This window comes from Anabrus simplex, chromosome 1 (genome assembly GCF_040414725.1).
Source record: "Anabrus simplex isolate iqAnaSimp1 chromosome 1, ASM4041472v1, whole genome shotgun sequence".
Classification (NCBI taxonomy): Eukaryota; Metazoa; Arthropoda; class Insecta; order Orthoptera; family Tettigoniidae; genus Anabrus; species Anabrus simplex.
The window spans coordinates 1,227,430,730-1,227,456,596 of NC_090265.1; the positions used below are offsets into that span (position 1 = coordinate 1,227,430,730).

At 38.2% G+C, this 25,867-nt stretch overlaps 1 protein-coding gene across 1 annotated transcript in view; it reads right to left on the reverse strand.

Annotated features, from left to right (window-relative positions):
* Positions 1-21,021: 21,021 nt before the first annotated feature.
* The window catches only part of LOC136877766 (very long chain fatty acid elongase 7), a 163,421-nt gene continuing 158,575 nt past the window's right edge, over positions 21,022-25,867 (reverse strand). The window contains exon 7 of the mRNA XM_067151975.2: positions 21,022-21,339. Coding sequence (XP_067008076.1) covers positions 21,172-21,339 — 168 coding nt within the window. The 3' untranslated portion in view covers positions 21,022-21,171. The remainder of the gene's footprint in view (positions 21,340-25,867) is intronic.

A 25,867-nucleotide genomic window follows, 5' to 3' on the forward strand; every position in this document is an offset into this window, starting at 1 on the left:
TTTAATGAGGATACACATATCTCATAAACGAAAGATATTACAGAAGTGATAATTTGCATATGGGATCTCCTTTAAAAATAAAGAAACACGAATGTTTTAGTTTTTGGAAAAGCCAATTAATGGCGGTTAAACAGGAGTGACAAATCGGGGTGAATTTTTTGAAAGACTATCTACAGAATATCTTGGAAACGTAAAATGTTACAGACGTAAAGAGTGGGTGTAAATCTCCTGTAAATGTAAAAAATATAGGTGATTTGTTTTTGGAAACTCCACTTAAAGGGAACTCAAAAGGGGTGAAATTTTAAAGTGAGAATTTTTACAGTATATCTAAAAAAACTTAGCATGTTACAGAAGAGAAAAATGGTATTTTTTAAATCTCTATTAAACATAAAGGAACGTGTACTTTTAGTTTTCGGAAATACCACTTGGTTGGAGGGAGAGGGGGGGGTAAAAGTGACTGAAAATGGTGTTGAATTATTTAAATTTAGCTACTGATATCTTAAAAAGGAAGATGTTACAGACGTGAAATTTGATATTTGCAATCTGCTTTAAAGGTAAAGAAACACGTATTCTCGGAAAATCCAATGAAAGGGGGGGAGGGGGGGTGAAGAATTGAAAAATTAATTGACTTAAATTGTATGAGAATATATACATCTAATAAAAACTAAAGTTGTTACAGACGTGAGATCTCCTTTAAAAACAAAGAAAAACGCGTTTTGGGGGGAAACCATCTTGGGGGCGGGAGTGTAAAGGAGTTGAATTCCTTTCATGAGGACACATAAATCAAAAACTGAAGAAGTCAGAGTCGTTATAATTGGTATTTAGAAGATCCTTTACTATTAAAGAAACAAGTACTTTTTGCGGGAAAATTCACTTAGGGGAGGGGGGGGGGAAGGAGTGTGAAAGGAAGTGAAAGAAATTGAATTATTTTTATGGGGATATTTACATCTCAAAACCGAAGGTAATAGACGTGAACATTGGTGTCTGGAATCTCCCTTAAACATAAAGAAACAAGCATTCTTTTAAATTTGTTGGTGGTGGGGGGGTTTGGCGGTAATTAAACTTAACGGCGGTGGGGGTTGGGGTGTAGAAGGAGGTGAGACCAATTGATTTTACTGTTATTAATGTACTTATCAGGATCCTCCGTTTCTCAGGCGGCAGCTGGGTTCCGTGGTTCAAATCCCGGTCACTCCATGTGGCATTCGTGCTGGACAAAACGGAGGCGGGACAGGTTTTTCTCCGGATACTCCGGTTTTCCCTGTCATCAGCCATTCCAGCAACACATAATAATAATAATAATAATAATAATAATAATAATAATAATAATAATAATAATAATCCGGACCGTCGTCAAATGCGCGGACCGCGCTGGAAACGGCTCCTGGACGGGTAATGACTAAGAATGCAGTCCAGCCGCGGGTTCAGTGCCACCAAGGCACCCAATATGACATCACGCCGGATCTCCTGAAGGATTTTATCCATATTAAAAATATTATAGGAAAAGATGGGAAAGATTTACGAACCCAACTGACCGGGAGGAATACCTGAGCCTAGCCCGGGAAGTACGACATCGATTGCTGGAAAGGAAGATTTAAAAATGGGAGGAAACGTGCCGTAAAATCATAGAAAACCAGTCAGATCGGGAATTTTGGTGGATTCTCGCAGAAAACGAGTCAGATCGCGAATTTCGGCGGATTATATATCTAAAACAATAAGCATTCAATTATAAATTTCAGTATAATACCGTAGCGAAGCACGGGTATCTTGCTAGTCTATATATATAAAATAACTTGTCCTGACTGACTGACTGACTGATTCATCATCGCAGAGCTAAAACTACTGGACATAAAGAAATGAAATTTTGGGGATATATTCATATTATGATGTAGGTGCTCGCTAAGAGAGGATTTTTGGATATTCCTTCGCTAAGGGGGTGAAAAGGGCGGTGAAATTTTAAAATGAGTGTATCTATATCTCAAAACTTTAAAAGTTTACAGATGTAAAAATTGGTATTTAGAATCTTCTTTAAAAATAAGGAAATACGTATTTTTTTGTTTTCAGAAAATACCAATAGGAGGGGTGAAAAAGGGTGAAAAATGGGGGGAAATGGGTTGAATGCCTTTAATCAGGATACCAGTACTTATATCTCAGAAACTGAAGATATTACAGACCTGAAAATTGGTGCTTTTGATCTCTTTTAAAAATAAAGAAACACGTATTTTTTTGTTTTTGAAAAATCCAATTAATACGAGGGTGAAAAGTGGGTGAATTTTTAAAATGAGTGAATCTATATCACCAAAATTTTTAAGTTTGCAGATGTAAAAAATGGTATTTAGAATCTTCATTAAAAATAAAGAAACACGTATTTTTTTGTTTTCGGAAAATCGCAAAAGGAGGGGTGAAAAGGGGTGAAGAAAGGGTTGAATGCCTTTAATGAGGCTACTTATGTTTCAGAAACTGAAGATATTACAGACCTGAAAATATGCGTTTGGGATCTCCTTTAAAAATAAACACGTATTTTTTTTGTTTCTGGAAAATCCAATTAACGGGGGGTGAAAAGGGGGTAATATTTTAAAATGAGTGTATCTATATCTCAAAACTTTTAAAGGTTATAGATGTGAAAATTGGTATTTAGAATCTCCTTTAAAAACAAAGAAACACGTATATTTTGTTTTCGGAAAATCCCAATAGCAAGGAAGTGTGGAAAAGTTTGAAGAATGGGTCGAATGCCTTTAATGAGTCTACTTATATTTCAGAACCTGAAGATATTACAGACCTGAAAATTAGTATTTGGGATCTCCTTTAAAAATAAAGAAAGACGTATTTTTTTGTTTTTGGAAACTCCAATTAATGGGGGGGGGGTGAAAAGGGGGTGATTTTTAAAATGAGTGTATCTATATCTCAAAACTGTTAAAGTTTATAGATGTAAAAATTGGTATTTAGAATCTCCTTTAAAAATAAAGGAACACATATTCTTTTGTTTTCGGAAAATCCCAATAGGAAGGGTGTAAAAGGGTGAATAATTGGTTGAATGCCTTTAATGAGACTACTTATATTTCAGAACCTGAAGATATTACAGACCTGAAAATTGGTATTTGAGGTCTACTTTAAAAGTAAAGAAACAGGTATTTTTTCGTTTTTGGAAAATCCACTATTGGTGGGTGAAAAGGGGGCGTGAATTTTTTAAAATTAGTGTGTCTACATCTTAAAACTTTAAATTTACAGATGTAAGAATTGGTAGTTAGAATCTCCTTTAAAAATAAAGGAACACGTATTCTTTTGTTTTCGGATAATCCCAATAGGAGGGGTGTAAAAGGGTGAAAAATAGGCTGAATGCCTTTAATGAGGATACATATATCTCAGAAACGGAAGATATTACAGAACTGAAAATTTGTATATGGGATCTTCTTTAAAAACAAAGAAACACGTATTTTTAGTTTTTGGAAAATCCAATTAGTGGCGGTTAAACAGAAGTGACAAATTGGGGTGAATTTTTTGAAAGACTATATCTCCAGAATATCTTGGAAACGTAAAATGTTACAGTCGTAAAAAGTGGGTGTTTGGAATCTCATGTAAATGTAAAGAAACATAGGTGATTTGTTTTTGGAAACTCCTTTTAAGGGGAACTCAAAAGGGGTAAAATTTTAAAATGAGAACTTTTACAGTATGTCTAAAAAAAACGTAACATGTTACAGAAGTGAAAAATGGATATTTTATCTCTATTAAACATAAAGAAACGTGTATTTTTAGTTTTCGGAAATACCACTTGGCTGGAGGGGGGCGGTGTAAATGTTTCTAAAAATGGTGTTGAATTCTTTTAATTAGGCTACTGATATTTCAAAAATGAAGATGTTACGGACGTGAAATTTGATATTTGCAATCTGCTTTAAAAGTAAAGAAACACGTATTCTTGGAAAATCCATTATGGGGGGGGGGAGTGAAAGAATTGAAAAAATAATTGACTTAATTGTATGAGAATACATACATCTAATAAAAACTAAAGTTGTTACAGATGTGAAAATTCGTATTTTGATCTCTTTTAAAAACAAAGAAAAACGCGTTTGGTGGGGGGGGGGAACCATCTTGGGGGGCGGGAGTGTAAAGGAGTTGAAATCCTTTCATGAGGACACATAAATCAAAAATTGAAGAAGTTAGAGACGTGATAATTGGTATTTAGAAGATCCTTTACGATTAAAGAAACAAGTATTGTTTTTGCGGAAAAATTCACTTAGGTGGGGGGGGGGAGTAGTTTGAAATGAAGTGAAAAAAGTAAATTATTTTTATAGGGATACTTATATCTCAAAACTGAAGGTAATAGACGTGAACATTGGCGTTTGGAATCTCCTTTAAACATAAAGAAACACGCCTTCTTTTAATTATTTTTTTGGGTGGGGGTTGGCGGTAAATAAACTTAACGGCGGTGGGGTGTAGAAGGAGGTGAGACCAATTGAGTTTACTGTACTTAATGTACTTATAAGGATCCTCCGTTGCTCAGGCAGCAGCACGCCGGCCTCTCACAGCTGGGTTCCGTGGTTCAAATCCCGGCCACTCCATGTGACATTCGTGCTGGACAAAACGGAGGCGGGACAGGTTTTTCTCCGGATACTCCGGTTTTCCCTGTCATCATTCATCCCAGCAACATATAATAATAATAATAATAATAATAATAATAATAATAATGTTCCGGCCCGTCGTCAAATGTGCGGACCGCGCTGGAAACGGCTCCTGGATGGGTAATGACTAAGAATGCAGTCCGGCTGCGGGTTCAGTGCCGCCAAGGCACCCAATATGACACCACGCCGGATCTCCTGAAGGATTTTATCGATATTAAAAATGATTATAGGAAAAGATGGCAAAGATTTACGGACCCAGCTGGCTGGGAGGAATACCTGAGCGTAGTCCGGGTAGTACGAAATCGATTGCTGGGAAGAAAGATTGAAAGATGTGAGGAAACGTGCCGTATTCTAATATAAAACGAGTCAGATCGGGAATTTTGGTGGATTCTCGCTGAAAACGAGTCAGACCGCGAATTTCGGCGGATTATATATCTAAAACAATAAGCATTCAATTATAAATTTCAGTAAAATACCGTAGCGAAGCACGGGTATCTTGCTAGTCTATATATATAAAACAGCTTGTCCTGACTGACTGACTGACTGATTCATCATCGCCGAGCCAAAACTACTGGACATAATGAAATGAAATTTTGAAGATACATTCATATTAATATGTAGGTGCTTGCTAAGAGAGGATATTTGGATATTCCGTTGCTAAGGGGGTGAAAAGGGGGGACGAAATATTAAAATGAGTGTATCTATATCTCAAAACTTTAAAAGTTTACAAATGTAAAAACTGGTATTTAGAGTCTTCTTTGAAAATAAGGAAACACGTATATTTGGTTTTCAGAAAATCCCAATAGGACGGGTGAGAGAGGGTGAAAAAGGGGTTGAATGCCTTTAATCAGGATACCGGTACGTATATATCAGAAACTGTAGATATTACAGACCTGAAAATTGGTACTTTTGATCTCTTTTAAAAATAAAGAAACACGTATTTTTTTTGTTTTCGGAAAATTCAATTAATGGGAGGGGAAAAGGGGGGTGAATTTTTAAAATGAATGTATCTATATTTCAAAACTTTAAAAGTTTGCACATGCAACAATTGATATTTAGAATCTCCTTTAAAAATAAAGGAACACGTATTTTTTGTTTTCTGTAAATCCGAATAGGAGGGGTGTAAAAGGGTGAATAATGGGTTGAATGCCTTTAATGAGGATACATATACCTGTATCTCAGAAATTGAAGATATTACAGAACTGAAAATTTGTATATGGGATCTCCTTTGAAAATAAAGAAACGCGTATTTTTTTGGAAATTCCAATTAATGGCGGTTAAACAGGAGTGACATATTGGGGTGAATTTTTTGAAAGACTATATCTCCAGAATATCTGACAAACATAGAATGATACAGACGTAAAAAGTGGTATTTGGAATCTCCTGTAAATGTAAAGAAACATAGGTGATTTGTTTTTGGAAACTCCTCTTAAGGGGAACTAAAAAGGGGGTGAAATTTTAAAATGAGAATTTATACAGTATATCTAAAAAAAAACCCTGAACATGTTACAGAAGTGAAAAATGGTATCTTTTATCTCTATTAAAAATAAAAGAACGTGTATTTTTAGCTTTCTGAAATACCCCTTGGGTGGAGGGGGGGTTAAAGCTACTGAAAAGGGCGTTGAATTCATTTAATTAGGCTACTGTTATCTCAAAAATGAAGATGTTACAGACGTGAAATTTGATATTTGGAATCTGCTTTAAAAGTAAAGAAACACGTATTCTCGGAAAATCCAATGAAGGTGGGGGGGAGGTGAAAGAATTGAAAAATTAATTGACTTAATTGTATGAGAATACTTACATCTATTAAAAACTAAAGTTGTTAGGGCCTACAGACGTGAAAATTGGTATTTGGATTTCCTTTAAAAACAAAGAAAAACGCGTTTTGGGGGGCAAATCATCTTCGGGCCGGGAGTGAAAAGGAGATGAATTCCTTTCATGAGGACACATAAATCAAAAACTGAAGAAGTTACAGAGTTACAGTTGTGATAATTGGTATTTAGAAGATCCTTTACTATTAAAGAAACAAGTACTTTTTGCCGGAAATTTACTTAGTGGGGGGGGGGGATTAGTGTGAAAGTGAAAAAAAGTGAATTATTTTAATCTCAAAACTGAAGGTAATAGACGTGAACATTAGTGTTTGGAATCTCCTTTAACATAAAGAAACACGCCATCTTTTAGACTTTTTTTTGGGGGGGGGGAGGGGTTGGCTAATTAAACTTAACGGCGGTGGGGTGTAAAAGGTGAGACCTATTGATTTTACTGTTCATAATGTATTTATAAGGAGCCTACGTTGCTCAGGCGGCAGCGCGCCGGCCTCTCACAGCTGGGTTCCGTGGTTCAAATCCAGATCTCTCCATGTGGCATTCGTGCTGGACAAAACAAAGGCGGGACAGGTTTTTCTCCGGATACTCCGGTTTTCCCTGTCATCATTCACTCCAACAACACTGTCCAATATAATTTCATTTCATTTGTCATCCATTAATCATTGCCCCAGAGGAGTGCGACAGGTTTCGGCTGCCGGCACAATTCCTATTTTCGCCGCTATATGGGGGCTTTATTCATTCCATTCCTGACCCTGTCGAATGACTGGAAACAGGCTGTAGATTTTCGATGTACTTATTCTGATCATAAACCGATCATTTTTAATCTTTCCTGGGTTCGTTTTCAAGAGCCATCTTTTCCTTCGGAGAACGTTCTTAGATTACAGTAGATTCTTCTGGCATAGAAATAAAAATTTAAACACATTTGAAATCAACGATAGGAATGAGGAGTACCGTCCAATTTTTCACCTCCATAATAAGGTCAATAATGCACGGAAGTATGTCATTCGTATGGCCAGAAATCCAGCACACTTGCCCACGCGCGACAATGGTGTTGGTCACATTTTCAACAATGACAATGGCAGCATATGTAATTTACCGCCAAGTAGCGGTCTTGCATCTTGCTGTGGGGTCCAGAACATCTATAATAATAATAATAATAATAATAATAATAATAATAATAATAATAATAATAATAATAATAATAATAATAATAATAATAATAATAATAAATAATAATAATAATAATAATAATAATAATTAGGTTCTGGATCGTCGTCAAATGTGCGGACCGCGCTGAAAACGGTTCCTGGACGAGTAATGACTAAAGAATGCAGTCTGCAGTCCGGCCGCGGGTTCAGTATCGCCAAGGCACCCAAGACGACACACCGCTGGATCTCCTGAAGGATTTGTCCCATATTAAATATGCTTATAGGAGAAGATGGCAAAGATTATGGACCCAACGGACCGGGTGGAATACCTGAAATTAGCACGGGAAGTACGAAATCGATTGCTGGAAAGAAAGATTGAAAAATGGGAGGAAACTTGCCATAATCTATTAGAAAATGAGTCAGATCACGAATTTTGGTGGATTCTCTCAGAAAACGAGTCAGGTCGCGAATTTCGGCGGATTATATATAAAACAATAAGCATTCAATTCTAAATTTCAGTATAATACCGTAGCGAAGCACGGGTATCTTGCTAGTTATTGTATAAAAGGAAAAGCAGTGTATCAGAAGCGGGAAGGAAGGGCAAACCCTCAAGAAGGAGAAGAAGAAGAAGGAGAGAGAGGCTCCCGGTACTCCCACTACATCGACGTTCCAGCTGAGACCGACCGACTTCCCACCACTACCCCAGCATCCAGGACAGGAGGAAAAATCTCAGCCGGAGAAACACGTGTCGGACAAGAAGAGAGAGGCAGGCCACGTCTGCCAGAAAAACACAATGCCCCCAACCCGACAGGAGGCGATCGAAATGCTGTCTGAAATACCACCGGAGGAAAGACGCTCACTCCTTATGAGTCACACACACTCCAATGGTATTGCGGACAGAACAACAAACATGTTGCCAGATATAATCTACCCGCCCCCTGGGATGACCCTGGAGGCAGTCGTATATCGTCATCTGTTTGCTCGTCAGTAAACAAAGGCGATCAAACTTTAAAAGGGCCAATATATTACCACCTCGAGGAAATACGCTTGTATATATATCAACTTACACATACAATATTGACAATTAATATTATATACTAGCAAGATACCCGTGCTTCGCTACGGTATTATACTGAAATTTAGAATTGAATGCTTATTGTTTTATATATAATCCGCCGAAATTCGCGACCTGACTCGTTTTCTGAGAGAATCCACCAAAATTCGTGATCTGACTCGTTTTCTAATAGATTATGGCAAGTTCCCTCCCATTTTTCAATCTTTCTTTCCAGCAATCTATTTCGTACTTCCCGTGCTAATTTCAGGTATTCCACCCGGTCCGTTGGGTCCATAATCTTTGCCATCTTCTCCTATAAGCATTTTTAATATGGAACAAATCCTTCAGGAGATCCAGCGGTGTGTCGTCTTGGGTGCCTTGGCGATACTGAACCCGCGGCCGGACTGCAGACTGCATTCTTTAGTCATTACCCGTCCAGGAACCGTTTTCAGCGCGGTCCGCACATTTGACGACGATCCAGAACCTAATTATTATTATTATTATTATTATTATTATTATTATTATTATTATTATTATTATTATTATTATTATTATTATAGATGTTCTGGACCCCACAGCAAGATGCAAGACCGCTACTTGGCGGTAAATTACATATGCTGCCATTGTCATTGTTGAAAATGTGACCAACACCATTGTCGCGCGTGGGCAAGTGTGCTGGATTTCTGGCCATACGAATGACATACTTCCGTGCATTATTGACCTTATTATGGTGGTGAAAAATTGGACGGTACTCCTCATTCCTATCGTTGATTTCAAATGTGTTTAAATTTTTATTTCTATGCCAGAAAAATCTACTGTAATCTAAGAACGTTCTCCGAAGGAAAAGATGGCTCTTGAAAACGAACCCAGGAAAGATTAAAAATGATCGGTTTATGATCAGAATAAGTACATCGAAAATCTACAGCCTGTTTCCAGTCATTCGACAGGGTCAGGAATGGAATGAATAAAGCCCCCATATAGCGGCGAAAATAGGAATTGTGCCGGCAGCCGAAACCTGTCGCACTCCTCTGGGGCAATGATTAATGGATGACAAATGAAATGAAATTATATTGGACAGTGTTGTTGGAGTGAATGATGACAGGGAAAACCGGAGTATCCGGAGAAAAACCTGTCCCGCCTTTGTTTTGTCCAGCACGAATGCCACATGGAGAGATCTGGATTTGAACCACGGAACCCAGCTGTGAGAGGCCAGCGCGCTGCCGCCTGAGCAACGTAGGCTCCTTATAAATACATTATGAACAGTAAAATCAATAGGTCTCACCTTTTACACCCCACCGCCGTTAAGTTTATTTAGCCCCCCCCCCCCCAAAAAAACTAAAAGATGGCGTGTTTCTTTATGTTAAAGGAGATTCCAAACACTAATGTTCACGTCTATTACCTTCAGTTTTGAGATTAAAATAATTCACTTTTTTTTCACTTTCACACTAATCACCCCTCCCCTACTAAGTAAATTTCCGGCAAAAAGTACTTGTTTCTTTAATAGTAAAGGATCTTCTAAATACCAATTATCACAACTGTAACTCTGTAACTTCTTCAGTTTTTGATTTATGTGTCCTCATGAAAGGAATTCATCTCCTTTTCACTCCCGGCCCGAAGATGATTTGCCCCCCAAAACGCGTTTTTCTTTGTTTTTAAAGGAAATCCAAATACCAATTTTCACGTCTGTAGGCCCTAACAACTTTAGTTTTTAATAGATGTAAGTATTCTCATACAATTAAGTCAATTAATTTTTCAATTCTTTCACCTCCCCCCCACCTTCATTGGATTTTCCGAGAATACGTGTTTCTTTACTTTTAAAGCAGATTCCAAATATCAAATTTCACGTCTGTAACATCTTCATTTTTGAGATAACAGTAGCCTAATTAAATGAATTCAACGCCCTTTTCAGTAGCTTTAACCCCCCCTCCACCCAAGGGGTATTTCAGAAAACTAAAAATACACGGTCTTTTATTTTTAATAGAGGTAAAAGATACCATTTTTCACTTCTGTAACACGTTCAGGTTTTTTTTTTTTTTTGAGATATACTGTATAAATTCTCATTTTAAATTTTCACCCCCTTTTTAGTTCCCCTTAAGAGGAGTTTCCAAAAACAAATCACCTATGTTTCTTTACATTTACAGGAGATTCCAAATACCACTTTTTACGTCTGTATCATTCTATGTTTGTCAGATATTCTGTAGATATAGTCTTTCAAGAAACTCACCCCAATATGTCACTCCTGTTTAACCGCCATTAATTGGAATTTCCAAAAAAATACGCGTTTCTTTATTTTCAAAGGAGATCCCATATACAAATTTTCAGTTCTGTAATATCTTCAATTTCTGAGATACAGGTATATGTATCCTCATTAAAGGCATTCAACCCATTATTCACCCTTTTACACCCCTCCTATTCGGATTTACAGAAAACAAAAAATACGTGTTCCTTTATTATTAAAGGAGATTCTAAATATCAATTGTTACATGTGCAAACTTTTAAAGTTTTGAAATATAGATACATTCATTTTAAAAATTCACCCCCCTTTTCCCCTTCCATTAATTGAATTTTCCAAAAACAAAAAAATACGTGTTTCTTTATTTTTAAAAGAGATCAAAAGTCCAATTTTCAGGTCTGTAATATCTACAGTTTCTGATATATAAGTACCGGTATCCTGATTAAAGGCATTCAACCCCTTTTTCACCCTCTTTCACCCGTCCTATTGGGATTTTCTGAAAACCAAATATACGTGTTTCCTTATTTTCAAAGAAGACTCTAAATACCAGTTTTTACATTTGTAAACTTTTAAAGTTTTGAGATATAGATACACTCATTTTAAAATTTCGTCCCCCCTTTTCACCCCCTTAGCAACGGAATATCCAAATATCCTCTCTTAGCAAGCACCTACATCTTAATATGAATGTACCCCCAAAATTTCATTTCATTATGTCCAGTAGTTTTGGCTCGGCGATGATGAATCAGTCAGTCAGTCAGTCAGTCAGTCAGGACAAGCTATTTTATATATATAGATAATGGCGTATGGCCTCCGGAGAGGCCTGCTGCAGGTATTTTTCTACTAGACGGCCTATTAGGCGACCTGCATGTCTGTGAAGATGATTGCCCTGCCTAGGATGATTTCTAATGTTGAATACGCCACACACAATCCCAGCCCCCGAGCCATTGGAATTAATCAATTAAGGTTAAAATCCCCGACCCGGCCGGGAATCGAACCCGGGGCCCTCTGAAGCGAAGCTCACTACGCTGACCATTCAGCCAACGAGTCGGACCCTTTTATACAAACAACCTGTGTCAACAAATTTAGCGTACCATCTGCGAATAAAGTTGTCGGAGAGAGGGTTTACCTGTATTTCGGTCGAAAATGAAGTTGGACTATGGTAACGGACCGATACTAATGATATTGAAGAGTACAAAACGCTTTCTCCCTGTTACCACCGTGTATAGAACTAGCACCGATAGAGCGCACTGCCGTTGTACTGGGTAAGCGCAACGTGCACTTCATTTGTCTTCTGTGTACTCATGCCGCTAAATATCCACGAATTTAAGTTGTTTAAATTGTTATTTTCTTGACTATGCCGAGCTATTGCAGTGTTCCTCTTTGAAAAAATCAGGGAAGCTCATTTTCGTTTCACCAGTTTTCACAAAATAAATAAATGAGGAACACGCTATTACAAGGAAAAATTTCGGTGAGAAGAATCTGACCGAAAATATTAAAGTGTGTTCCCGTTATTTTCAACCCGGTGACTTCACAAAAACTTTGTTGGGTGAGTGCGAAGGGAAATAATTCCTATTTTCCACCTGCAAACTGATTAGGCTTTTTGATAACAACCACCGAATTTATGCGTTTGTATTTAAAGGTGAGAGATCAAGATTAAAACCGGGCGCTGTTCCATCGCTTTCTCCGTGGACCACGAACAGAACAAAAACAAGGAAGAGACCATACACCAAAAAATTTCTGGATTACCACGATAAACCTACAAAATCGGAATATGCATAAATCACCTCCTTTGAAGTACGGGAAGAAATCGTGAATATACTGGAAGAAGTGAATGTTACATTTTTGTGGCTCCCATTTTCAAAGACATCAGAACTCAAAAAATACTACAGGTAATTTGGTTGTTGAGCAAACAATGCGTAATCCTGATGCCATATTGCTTTATACAGGATTTGTAGACGTCCAACATTGTAATTTTGGTGTTTGCTGTTCTGGGAGAAAACAGATACAATTTACAGATATTCCCTCATGAACCCAGACTGTGTTTCTTCTTGACAGTTATGAAGCTAAGGACCAACAAATCTGACAAAGAACTAGGCCGTAACTTCGGAATCCATGAAACTACTGTTGGGATAATATTTAATGTTTGGATTGATTTCATGTACATTGAACATTTGGCCTGATAAAGAAAATGCCCTTGAAAACAGCCCCCTTGTTTTGTTTTTTTTTTTTTTTTTTGCTACGGGCTTTACGTCGCGCCGACACAGATAGGTCTTATGGCGACGATGGGATAGGAAAGGCCTAGGAGTTGGAAGGAAGCGGCCGTGGCCTTAATTAAGGTACAGCCCCAGCATTTGCCTGGTGTGAAAATGGGAAACCACGGAAAACCATTTTCAGCCCCCTTGTTTTCAGACAGAAATACCCCTCGACTAGAGTTAGAACTGGTGCAAAAGAGATTATAATAGCAAAACTTGTTCCAAGGGCAAACATTCCACTTTCATAGGGCTAACTGGCCTCAACCGTTTGGTAGGGGGATGCTGAAAGCTTATAAATTTTGGCTGCATGTTTTTGAACACTGAATAATACCAGTCTTGGGGAAGTGCTCTAATGCGTAGCTTACAGCAGCAATGTGCTTATAACATGCCTTGGGGTCTGCTCCAGCAAAACGTTCATATTCCCTCCTATAATGTCACCAGGTACTCCTAAAATAAGCTTCATATTATAGGTCTTATGTTTTGTGTACTCGGATTTCACAGCACTGCATTTTAGAATTTCACTCGACTTTTAATAAACAAAACAAACTTTTCACTGAAAAGTCTGTATCCAGCATAACACAATGATTTGTAGTTGGAAACAGTTGCTCCGTCTATTTCCGATTCTCTAAATACGAAATAATCCATCAGATGGAAATTTGTGATAGTGATCTTCACCTTATGGCTGATGGTCAAATATTCAAAGGAACCGGCACTGGGAAACTCAAGAATATTCACATGCTTTTGGTGGTGGACAAAGGCTGTATCTGCAGTTTCATGTAAGCCATCAACCTTAAAAGAAAATTCATGAATCGAAGTTTATAAGCAAGGGGAGCAAGTGCGTGTTTAAATATCTATTTATGATTTAAGTCTTGTGGATGTACATATATTTATCAATGCGCAGTGCTCAAAGGCATGCTGACTCCTATTCATTATTTGGATAATAAAGCGTGTTAGAATTTTCTAATTACCGCTGTACTAATTCTTCCTTCTTCCCGCTAGTTTTAGCGTTTCTGGTCAGTAGCTCATATTGCAGCTGTTTAAGGCTTAAACGCTGAAAATCGTCCGTAATATACTAGGGGATATACCTATACAATTAATTAATATAGTCTTCGAGTAAAATTATAGATGGTACAATCGGCTTTAGCTCAGAAAACTCGGTCACATTCTATACATTACTCGCAGCTGACAGGGAGAAACATAAGACGATCGCCTTGCGCTTACCCAGTAGTACACGAGCGCTATCTGGCGCGAACTTTCTCTGCCTACATCCCTATTTTGTAAAAACTGCTGTAGCTGCCATCTGATGGTAACTGATGTCACTATAATCGATGCAGAACAAAACTCTGAGAGTTTGTCTAACCATCGCTGCAACAACAATAATAGTATGTGTTCCATTGTTTCTAAAACAAAATCACGAAACCCCGACAATAATTTTGAATAACTGTATATAATGGATTGGAATAAGAATACCGCATGCTTTAAATATGATGAATATAAAACCAAGTGTGAGGACTCATCCATGGTGGCTTGTGGTCCCGCCACTGCAACCACTGCAAGCGATTATATCCAACCCGTGCTCCAGTAGTTCCGGCAAGCCGGGTATTTAAAAAAAAAATGTGCGGGAGACGTTACTGAGCGAGATATTTCAGTGAATAAGTTGAATTTTCTTTACTTTCAGTTCCTAGACACAGTTTATTGTGTGTTGTATACTTCAAGCATGTATCTTATGTGGCTTGATTAATTTAATACTTCAGAATGCCATACTGTTTTGTGCCTGGCTGTAAGTCAGGCTATGGTAGATTAGCTGATGATATGCCCAGACTTGTGCCGATTTTTATTCAAAACGAAGGAAATCCGGCGAGATTTACAATATCGAACATCCATCAAATCTTCATGCAAGCCATCGATAGTCCAATAACCGACAAATTCAGTTGGTAAGTAGAGTATTACTTTTAAATAGTTGATGGGTGTTTTTAATATGCTGGGAGTTGTGTTTTTTATCTGTGTATTTACACTCCATTAACCTCTGCTTTCCGCAACATGTGATGAAGGCCGTAGTTCTTATTTCCATATATGTTTTTTTCCATTGTAGGCTAACCTGTCGTGGAATTTTAATTGTGATCTCTCATTGTATTTTAAAGACAGTGTAGGCCTATATATTGATCAGTTACGGAGTAATATGTTTGCTCTGGCATCATTTCTAAGACCATTTGATCGGTACTGTGGAGGTGCTCACTCTAGCGCTGCCTGGCAGGGCGCCCTTGAACTCGAGGAGTCCTCACTTGTTCTTCTATTCGTCATGCTTTAAATTCGAAGAGAATTATTAAACGTCCGTTCTTCTCAAACTGACATGCATAGCAATTGTACTACGCTTAGCTCCCCAGCACTGTAATACTGTAATGTATTTGTGACGTGCAGCGCATGCAATTTTTATGAGATACGCATTGTGCGGCAAGCCTGCTCACCAATTGAGAGTTTATGGTTTATGGCAATAAATTATCCAGATATGTTGCTTCATTTTAGCTCACTGTCACAACTTTTAACTACCACAGATAATATTTTATCTCCTAGTCTTTTTATTTAAACTTAAAATTTACCGGTAACCTTTTGCTCACAATAGTGGAGCTATTTGATGCCACCTTACGGCTTCGCTGATAAATATGTGCGATACATTCCAGATTTCCATATGTAAATAACCCAACGAAAAAAAAACCGATTTGGAAAGTGTGATGACTGGGAATGCAAGAATAGGAACAAAAAATGCCACAGGCCCAGGGAGGACCTGTAAAAGGCAGATGACCCTCGATATGAGGCAGGCGTGTTCTGAGCTAAGCGACAAACGAAGATAAATTTTAAGGTTCATTTTATGAAACTGCTTATATTTTAGATTTAGGAACACTTCACTCAGGGACAAATCTCCGCAGAAAAATAAAACTTTTAGATCTTGCAAATATTAGACATAGAATTATAAACGTATTTTAGAAGAGATTGAGTTCAATAGTTTACTACTTACGACATCATTAATATACTTTACGACGTACCGGAACTTGTGTGATATACTGTACGAAAATATTTTGTTAAAAACTCCATCTGATAAAAACTAATTATAAAAGCGGTCAATTCTACAAGAAATATTGCTCTAATAGCCAATATTGTTTTATGCTCAAACCTTGGACATTTCTCGAAGAAAGTACTCCAAGAATCGTCAAATTTAACATTGCGAACTTAGATGGTACCATCTTCGCTTTAAACTAGTAGTACCTCGCAAGTTAACCAAGAACGACGTTTATCATGACTTGGGAAGGAGCTAGATTAACAGACCGTGAAGACACACTTTAGTTTATGCAATTGCATAGTATGGAGAAACAGATAAGTGACATTGGTGGTAACAGGTATTCCATTCAATTATACAGAGCTCCCGCTCGAAGGTCTAATTGCTGAAATTCTTCTCAGCAAATACACTGCTGCCCGGCTGAGTGGCTCAGATAGTTGGGGCGCTGGCCTTCTGAATCCAACTTGTCAGGTTCCAACCTGGCTTAGTCCGTTAGTATTTGAAGGTGTACAAATACGTCAGCCTCGTGTCGATAGATTTACTGACACGAAAAAAAATCCTGCGCGACACCTCGGTGTCTCCGAAAACCGCCAAAAGAACAGCATGGTCCATAAAATAAAAGGTAACCGAAATTGTACAATATGTAGTTTGTAACATTTTTTCTTTTTTTGTAACAAATATTTATTTTAATCGATAGGGTGATAAGAATTAACAGCAAAAGAGCTAACAATGGCCCAGTACAGCATACAAGAGTGCTCGTGAGCTGTTGACTATTATTTTCGCTCCTATGGTACTGTAAGAAATAATGGGCCATTACTAAAAACTGTGTCTCAGTATTTTGAGAGTGTGTTTCATAAACCACCACCAGTTCTGCAATGGGTAGAAATGTTTCGAAAGACAGGTTCTGTTAACAATTACAACTGCAGGAAGGGTGGTCGACCAAAGACCACAACAACAAATGACAATTTTGGACACGTACTGGACAAAACCCAAACTTCTCCAAAGAAAAGACATCGTCGCATATAAAAAGAACTCAGTATAACACGCAGCAGTGTTCAACGAATATTACATGGTATTGGAGCACACTCGTGTCATATTGTCAACGGGTTCTCGTTAAATTTTATGAGGAATCTGCCTATATCCGCAGTGTGTGGTGTTTTGCTAATTGGCTACGTGAATGAGCAGAACTGTTCTTTCCTTGTTTGGGAAGAACCGGAAGAGTATGAACACAGACCGTTACATTCTGAAAAAGTAACTGTGTGGGCTGCTGTGTACAGCCACGGCGTCATTGGTCGATACTTTATTGAGGATGAACATGGAAACAGGATAAATGCCAATGCAGACGTGTACAGACAAGAAGTTATTGAAAGTTTTCAAGGGGATTTTGTTACATTTTTCTAGTTAAATAATCTTGATTTGGAACAAAGTTTTTCAGCGAGATGGGGCAACCGCTCATACTGGTCGGGGAAATCGATGTGGAATGTCGTGGTGGTGGTGAACTTTTCTTCACCTAGTATGTGCCTGTGCTTGAAGAAACTGCTACAGCTGTTTCCTGGTCAACTGATTAGTAGGCGATCAGATTTTCTTTATCCTGCACGAAGTCCTGATCTGTCTTTATGTGACGCGTTTCTGTGGGGCATAGTGAAAGAACAGTGTATCAGACCCGTCCCACGTACCCTACACTATCTACGTGATAACATTCAAACAGTTGCTTTACGTCCCACCAACTACTTTTTTAGTGTTTTCTGAGGCGCTGAGGTGCCGCAATTTAGTCCCGCAGGAGTTCCTTTACGTACACGTAAATCTACCGACACGAGACTGACGCAATTGAGCATCTTCAAATACCACCAGTCTGAGCCAGGATCGAACCTGCCAAGTTGGGGTCAGAAGGTCAGCGTCTCAACCGTCTGAGCCATTCAGCCAGGCTCACACAGCCTAATTAGGCAACAATGTGATACTATGGTTGCCAGAATGGTACATTGCATGAAACAAATCATAGCCAATGACGAAAGACATGCAGAGTACTTAGTTTACGGTAATTGTTGTAATCTGTACAAACATTTCGGTTACCTTTCTTCTGGGCCATATTATTATTATTATTATTATTATTATTATTATTATTATTATTATTATTATTATTATAAATATACTGCTTTGTGTCTAGGTATTTTTTCTTCTTCTTTATCTGTTTACCCTCCAGGGTCGGTTTTTCCCTCGGACTCACTGAGGATCTCACCTCTACCGCCTCAAGTGCAGTGTCCTGGAGCTTCAGACTCTGGGTCTGGGGATACAACTGGGGAGGATGACCAGTACCCCGCGCAGGCGGCCTCACCTGCTATGCTGAACAGGGGCCATGCGGTGGGATGGGAAGATGGGAAGGGATAGACAAGGAAGAGGGAAGGAAGCGGCCGTGGCCTTAAGTTAGGTACCATCGCGGCATTTGCCAGCTGGAGAAGTGGGAAACCACGGAAAACCACTTCTAGGACGGTTGAGGTGGGAATAGAACCCACCTCTACTCAGTTGACTTCCCGATGCTGAGTGGACCCCGTTCCAGCCCTCGTACCACTTGTCAAATTTCGTGGCAGAGCCGGGAATCGAACGCGGGCCTCCGGGTGTGGCAGCTAATCACACTAACTACTACACCACAGAGGCGGACTGTTTATGTATTTACTGGCGTAAATTTCCTCTCTTTCATGTTCTGTATCCACTTGCCTTGTTTAACTCCCGTTCTATTCGATGGTATCTGGTTTGTTAAGTCAAGAGCGTCCTTCACTTTCACACCTTTCTTCAACCTTTTCTTTTAACGATAGCATTGCTCTTCACAGAGTGCGGACATTTCCTCTCCCTCAGTGTTTAATGTCAAGAAGGACTCACAATGCTCTTGCAATGCCCCATGTATTATACGTTTCTATTGTAAATATCATTACCGAGTAGGGTAGTAGGGAGACTGAGGGGGTGCTTCCGTTGACTGTGCTGAGAATGGCTTTCCGTGATTTCTCATTCACCTGCTTTAAGATAATTGCCGGGAAATGTCCTTTTATTGACTGTGGCCACTAACCTCTCACCTTTTTTCGCACCTCAGATGGCCACTACAAAGCTTGGGAGGTGGTGTTACCACTTTAGTGTACCGAACATGGTGTGCTTCGTCTCTACAGCTCAGTATGTTCTTTCATTCATCCACTCAATCATGAATGCTCTCTCCCCGGTTGGTGGCTATCCGTAAATGGGTGAGAGTTTCATGCACGAAAACCATTCATTCATGAAATCATTCACTTACCAATTCATAAAGCCATTCATTCATTCACTCACTTTATTCAAAATATGTTGTAATTGTAGGATAGCCCTATAAAGACTGATGTCAAAAAAGTAAGCACTAATACAACTTATGGAGGGTAAGATGCATGGATTTCCTAGACTACATAACTCTGTTAACGTCCAGAATATAATAAATAAATAAATAAATTAAATAAATAAAAAATAAATAAATAAATAAATAAACTTTAAATAAAAACTGCAATTTAGAAATTGGATTGAAATAGTTAAAACGTTTAATTTCAGTGTTTAATGTATTAGAAAGGAAAATAATGCATGTATCAAAACACGTTTTGGATTACAATAAATGATTATTCACTCTCCACTCTCAGCTGATCCGAAACTGGGGGATGGGAGTATTCTATTCTATTCGGCTCTACAGCTCTGTATTCGAGAGAAGGTGGGCTCGTCCTCTTTCCACTCCTAGCCCCTTCCCATCCCATCATCGTCATAAGACCTGTCTGTGTCCGTGAAACGTATAGCAAATTGTAAGAAAGTGAAATATTTATTGCCTTGAATTGTCACTTATAAATACACGTAAATGTATTTTATGCTTATCTTTTTACAACTTGTTGATGTTCACAATTTTACTTCACTTTTATGTGTTCCTTGTGTTTTATTCTCGAATTTGAACAGGAAAATCTGCAGAATCTAGCAGCAGTTGATACGTTGATAATTCACCATTCAATTCTTCATTCGCTATGAAATTTAAAATACTAACATTGATGATGCTAGAAGATGCTGCATCGTTATTTTTTTAGCTTTGAAAAGTTAAAATCTACCATCTCTATCTCAACAGAGGAGGATGCTGGCTAAGACACCAAAAATCATAGAAGTACTCTCTAACTAAACATAATGAGTAAAGTGGCTGCGCTACAGCTATGGAGCCAAGCTCTGCATTCGGGAGGTGAGTGGGTTCGAGACCCTCCTCAGCTATCCTGAGCGTGGTTTTCAGTGTTTTCTCACTTTCAGTTACAGGAAGATTCCGGGACAGTCCCTATCCGCAGGCCACAGCCGATTCCTTCCACCTACTTACCCAATTTCAGTCATCGTAATACATTTCATTTTCATTAGCACCTCAACTGAGGTTAAGTCAAGAGCGTCCTTCACTTTCACACCTTTCTTGGCCTGTCTTTTAACGATATCATTGCTCTTCAAGGAGCGCGATCATTTCCTCTCCCTCTGTGTTTAATGTCAAGAATGACTCGCAATGCTCTTGCAATGTATTATGCACTAATTAGTTTGTATATAATACCCTTTATCACGAAACCGACCGTCAGATACATGCCATATAATATCATCTCACCTCATGCCCGACCTACTATCAGACAGAGACTAAGGGTTGGAAATACATAATCTAACTAAACAATTTCTTTCGACACTGGTACTACTACATAATTAAAAAATAAATTCTTGGCATTCACACTGTTCAGAAAATAATAATGACACTCTTTGCTGTTTTGGCTTCCTGCCATTTCATATAAACAAGGTGCATATAACAAAGAAAACCAAAAATTAGAAACTAGTTTTTTTTAAATTTATTTACAAAATAAGATAAAATACATTATATATATAACGTATAAACAAAGTCTATGAAGCACCAATATGGCGTTTATCTCCTCCCTCCACTAAAGCACCGTGTTCTTGTGATGCATGGTCCTTTAAAACCTAACACTGTGTGTCACTGTAACTTTTTGCTCTTCCTATACGTGCGGATGTAGAACATTCCAAACAGATACATGAAGTTGAGCTGGTTGACACATAGCAGTATACTGATGATCCTGGGGTAGTCACATCCTCCGAAAATTAGAGGCTGAATGTTGTGGATGAAAATTATGGTAAATTGGACCTGAAACAAAAAAAAAATAGAACAAAATCATTTTAAGACTCTGCTGTAGAGGGTATGAAAAGTGGAGAAAAATAGTTTCGGTTTGACATGGTAGTTAGATGTTTAAATATAACAAGTTAATAATATTACGTTACGCCCCGCTATACACTGAGCCAGAACTGAACCCACCAACTTGGGTTCAGGAGGCGAGCCACTGAGTTTGGCCGTCTATTCCAGGTCAGCCTCATAATACCAACCTGAAATTTTGGAAAGTTTACACTAATCTTATCCTAAGTACACTGGCGGAAGAAAATATCCAAATACCATGAAATAAGGAATGTAGAATTTTGTTTTCTTCCGGCATTATTTGAGGATTCGAGGTCGAGGAAGGTTTAAGTTATCCTCATTCATTATGATTCCTTTTCTTTCCTCATTCCTTGAGTGATTATTCTTCCACGTTTTCCTTTTCATTTAAAGCTGTACTTTATCTTTCTGAGCAATGACTGGTGACCACGTGGTTTCGATCTTTATGAAAACCAGAAGAACACCCGTTAACATGACAACTTAACACGCACTGTTGATGAGCATTCACAAATATCTAAATTCATATTACAATATCCTCATTGGTTTAGCTCGTATGGTAAAAATGTATTAGAAATAAAAATTAGTACAGTTCCTTTATCACTGTTTATGCATAAAGTTAGTACTTTTTCTTAAACTAATATTTACGGAGATATTAGAAAGTTCGTAAAGAAAGTAAAAATCACGAATATTTGCATTGTTATTCCTTGTTGGATAAATAGATATGAAAAAGGTTCGGATATTATATTTTGCACAACTGCTGTTATGTACAGTTATTCAGTGGCGTTACACTGACGGAAAAACTGACCTCTCCTGTCTTGGCTGTGCTAAAATAGCTATGCTACTTTATACTAATTAAATAATAGAATTAAATAATAGACCCCGCTATCAATCAATCAATCAATCAATCAATCAATCAATCAAGGCCGTCCCCGCGGTGTAGGTGTGGCATTGCCTGCCGCTTTCCCAGATGCCTCGGGTTCGATTACAGGTCAGGTCAGGGATATTTACCTGGATATGAGAGTGGGTTCGAGGTCCACTGAGCCTGCGTGATTAAAATTGAGGAGCTATCTGTCGGTGAGATCGCGGTCCTGGTCTAGAAACCAAGCGGCAGGCCTTCGGGCTGAGCAGTGGTCCCTTGGTAGGCCATGGCCCTTCGGAACTGTTGCACCATGGGGTTTGGTTTTTGCTGGCAAGACCTAGTGTTTACAATTTAGCTTCTGGAATGGGCTAGATGAAATCTGTTACTTTAACTGACATGTCTCAATCTAATTCTTGGTTGTTGTAAATAAGGTTTCCAAATCACTTCATACTTCAACGTAGTGTTGATGTCATGAAAGGAATCCGACCGTAAAAAGTAAGCTTAATCTGTATTAGTGTTGACGGTCCCAGTTAATTGACAAAAGGTCAGGAAAAAAGGGATGAAGAAGATTTTAGACGACTTTAATATAGCATTTGTTGGTTAGTGGCCTTCTGTTCCCAGAGGAAAGAGTTCGATCTGTACTGAGGCCGGAGACATTTTGGGGTTTTGACTTGTGACACTTCCGTGTAATTGCTTTCCGGCATTTTAACAACGTCCTTTTCAATAAAATTCCAAGTACCTGTTATGACAGCATTTAGAACAGACTTCAGACACATTATGTTGTTTCCACTATTGTGTATTTATTGTATTGGATTGATATAGTGTAACTACCTCCACCGTGAAAGCTTCCCGGGCACGACTCCCATCTTCGCTACAAGAAAAAGACTGACTTTTTTAGAGTGTGAAGTCAGTTTCGGAAATCCAGTCATATTTTCCTATTTAGGGTATATCCAGCCGAAGCAGTAAAATCGTGTTTTGTTTACCCACAAGCATGTATGTTCGATGCCCCGCCAGGAAGTCGAAAAATTTAGAAACGAAATTTCCACATCTGGAAAGGCATATGACCCTAAGCTTCAATCAGCTTACCCGAAAATGAGTACCAGGTTAATTCCTGGTGGAAAAGGCGGCCGGACAAGGCTTTAATCGTTCTATTTTGCACAGCTGCGAAGTTACAGGTAGTGGAAGCCTTTAACTTGTGCTTCTACAGCGGCCTTCGTGATCTGTACGTGGATGATTTTGCTGTAGTTTCCTATTTACCGATAAGTATACAAAGCACTCTATTGATATTATCGTATTTATCGACATATTAGCATTCGGAAGATGGTGAATTCTAATCCCTGCGTCGGCAGCCCTGATGATGGTTTTCTGTAGTTTCCCATTTTCATACCAGGAAAATGCTGGGATTGAACCTTTATTAAGGCAACAACGGCCGCTACCTTCCCAGTCCTAACCCTTTCCGATCTTTGCGTCGTCGAAAATCTTAGATGTGTTAGTGCTAATTTAAATAACTAGCAAATAAATAAATAAATAAATAAATAAATACATAATTAAATATTAGATACCATAATCTATTTTTGACTAAAATATGATATTGAAATAATCCGTTAGATAAGGTTCATACCGCATTTACTCCATCCTTCAAAAATTTGATGCGGATATTTAAATCAAACTAGATAAGAAACAACTCATACGTCACGAACTTCCTGGGCGGATCCTTGCACCGAAGAATCTGCGTCGGAGTTTGTATACATCTACTCATGCTATGGTATTTTCGTAATAAAATATTTATTCTTTAATATACATTTGACTAATACGAATCTATACTTCGTATACTTTGGTAGTAAACGTGCGCACTTATGTTATGTTAGAAATGTAATAGGTTCAACGTTTGGAGCTAACTGTAGCGAACATTATTTCAAACTCGTTCTAAAAGCACTGAAGTGTACCCCTACTTTGGCAAAGTGTTGATAAATCTTTGAATATTAACAAAAATAAATCTAGGCCTTTGTGATATGACGTGCTCTTTCCTATCAGACATACTTACCAAACAATATCACTTTTAATGTCAGGAAGAATACGATTAGGGATATCTTGACCAAAACCCCTCTGCTCCTATTGTTTGTGAATTGTTTTGTAAACTTTTGACCGTGGTATTTGTACTGATGTGCATAATTCGTTGGGTCTAGATGGGTGGTAAGACTAAGACATTAAATGAATGTTAGTTACTATATCAACACTCCGCTGGAGTTAATGTACGGAACTCACTGAAACTACATCTAGGAAGTAAAAATTGTGTTTCCCGAGGGAGCTTGCTTTAAATTCGCCACACAGCTGGAGACTGAACCGGATTAATCAAGTGGAAAGGTAAACTCTAACCCACGCGACCGACCTATACCTCATATAGTGTATATTTGTTAGGAAATCTTGCAATAAACCATTCTCTTGTTCTTTAATTATGAAATATTCATTGACAGGCTCCTTCGTACGTGATGAAATGTGAAGTTCGTGAGATAACATTAAAATTTAGTAGCGCCTGTTTTTTTCCAACTGGTTAAAAACACTTTCTTGCTGCAATTTAAAATATAACGTAGGAGTTTTTAGCTGTCATAATTTTTAAAATATCTATATGTAAATTTAACAGTGAAGTTGGGTTGAATCACATGTGCTTATTCTACAAGAGATGAAATGGAAACGGCGTGTGGCTTTTAGTGTTGGGAGTGTCCGAGGACAAGTTTGGTTTACCAGGTGTAGGTCTTTCTATTTGACTCCCGTAGGTGACCTGCATATCATGATGAGGATGAAATGATGATGAAGAAGACACGTACACCGAGCCCCCGTGCCAGCGGGATTAACCAATTATGGTTAAAATGTCCGACCCTGTCGGGAATCAAACCCGCGACCATGTGCCTAACCATTTGGCCACGGAACTGGTCCCAAAAGAGATTATTGATATCTATAATAATAAAAGGAATTGTTTGTATGTCTCAGTGTGAGTGCGCGATGTCCAGTCAAATCTACGGCACGCAGGGATCTGAAATTTTTAACGTAGGTAGTCCAAATACACCTCGAAGTCGGATTTTTAATTTTCGCTCTCGTTGGTGAGTTATGAACAAAAAACCAGCGGAAAACGTGTGTATGGATATGAAAATCCATTGTTCTGTCAGAGATGATAGATAGATAGATAGATAGATAGATAGATAGATTCACTGTCGCCAGGCAACGTACATAAGGTAAGTTATTCAAGTCAAGGAGCCATTGTAAGTCCATGATGGTGGAAGCTATTTTTTGTCCCCGACACGAGGAGCCATATTCAGTACATAATATCCGGAACTGTTTGTCTCTGTGTATGTGTGCGATGCCCAGCCATATCTACGGCAAGCAAAGATCTGAAATGATTTACAGAGGCTTATTCTTGATGAGTATTTATACAGGTAAAGGTGTTTTATTATTTTATCGTTTCAATTATTTATTTCATATATACCCGATATTAATTTCATTGTGTTATTCTTATCTTTTAGTTGCAACGTCACTGTAAATAAATACTTTGAATTACGTGTAAGGGTATGGTTCCATATTTATTCGATATTAATTTCATCTGCCTGCTGT